This window comes from Hyaena hyaena, unplaced genomic scaffold, assembly GCF_003009895.1.
Source record: "Hyaena hyaena isolate Hyena2069 unplaced genomic scaffold, ASM300989v1 scaffold_3717, whole genome shotgun sequence".
In the NCBI taxonomy this organism is placed as follows: domain Eukaryota; kingdom Metazoa; phylum Chordata; class Mammalia; order Carnivora; family Hyaenidae; genus Hyaena; species Hyaena hyaena.
In genome coordinates, this window is record NW_024084340.1 from 1 (window position 1) to 1524 (window position 1524).

Genomic DNA, 1524 nt, shown 5'->3' on the forward strand with positions numbered 1-1524 from the left:
CCAATCTTCTAGAATTCTCTCATGACATTCTCTTACAATCTTCTATTCAGAATAAGATTCATACTTAGGGTGAGTGGGATTGGATACAAAGGACCATATTTTGGGATCTGATAGCTCTGCAGAGATGGTCACTGGATATCTATGATTAGAAGCCAAAATTAACATATCCTTGTAGAACTTCTATCTTACCCCTGCATTTCTTTCCAGTGGGCTCAGACCCTCCCACCGCCTGCTGCTTCTCTTATGCCCTGCGGAAGCTCCCTCGAAACTTTGTGGTGGATTACTTTGAGACCAGCAGCCTCTGCTCCCAGCCAGCTGTGGTGTGAGTATCAACCTTAAGGCTGCTCTGGGAAGCAAGGGTGAGGACAGGATTAGAAAAGGGGGCTTGTTAGGGGAGAGTTGAATCAAGCAGTATGGAGGCAGTTCTCAGGGTGGAATGAAGCTCTCCCAGAATCAGTGAGGATCAAGTCATGAAGTCACCTGTTGAGTTGTGGAGAGGGCTGGATGGGAGCCAAGGGAGATGAAGAGAGCTCCTGGAAGAGAAAGTTAGCCAAAGTCCAGGAAACTAGGAAAATTAAAAAAGATGGCAAGAAATGTGGGGTGATTTCTTAAACCATGCTTAGAAAAACATGTGGAAAAGTCATCGCTAAGGGCAATAGAGAATGAATGGGAAGATGTATCTATATTAATTGCAAAACCCATTTGTTCCTAATTTGGGCAACCCAGGAGTTGGAGCTAAATACAGAGTAAAAGCAAAAGGAGTCTAGTTCTAGCACCACTCAGGAAGGGTTTCCCATCTATTAGAGCTGTCCAACATGAACTATGGTCAAGCAGAGGAAGATATCTACCACAGGCAAGGTCCCATGGGATTCTAATCTTCTAATCTAATCATTCTTCATTCCATAGATTCCAAACCAAAAAGGGCAGACAAGTTTGTGCTAACCCCAGTGACTCCTGGGTCCAGGAATACATGGACGATCTGGAACTGAACTGAGCTGCTCCAGCCCAGGTGTAAGAAGTATCCAGGGAAGGTCACCTGAACCCGACGCTTCTCAGTGAGGCACACCTGCTCCACCCTCATGACTCTTCTCAGTAGCCCGTTCCTTATCTTAATTTAATCTTATTATGTGCTGTGTTATTGTATTTGGAGTTATTTCTGTTATTTGTTTTGCCAAAGGATATTTGTCCCCCATGGGGATGGTCCACCATCACTGTTTCTCTGCTATTGTAGATATATGGATAATGCAGCTGGTTGCATGTGTTTTAAAAATAAAACTTCTTTAAAAATGTAGACAATTTCTTTGCATTTTACTTTGATTTGGGGTGAAGGGAATTGCCTGGTATTATGAATAGGGACAGACTAATTTCCAAACATAGTAAGAATGAGCAATTACCGAATGCTTAATATGGGCTAAAATGTCTAAAGATATGATCTCATTCAACACTTTATTTATTTATTTACTTATTTATTTATAATGTTTGTTTATTTTTGAGAGGAAGGAGGAGAGGGACAGACAGAGAGGG

At 42.1% G+C, this 1524-nt stretch overlaps 1 protein-coding gene across 1 annotated transcript; it reads left to right on the forward strand.

The window, feature by feature from the left end:
• Window positions 1-149: 149 nt before the first annotated feature.
• LOC120227778 (C-C motif chemokine 4-like) lies at window positions 150-1291 on the forward strand (the record flags this gene model as incomplete). Its single annotated transcript, XM_039225813.1, has 2 exons — window positions 150-322; window positions 907-1291. Coding segments are annotated over 2 exons (261 nt in total), but the record flags the coding sequence as incomplete, so codon positions are not given.
• Between the last annotated feature and the right edge of the window lie 233 nt (window positions 1292-1524).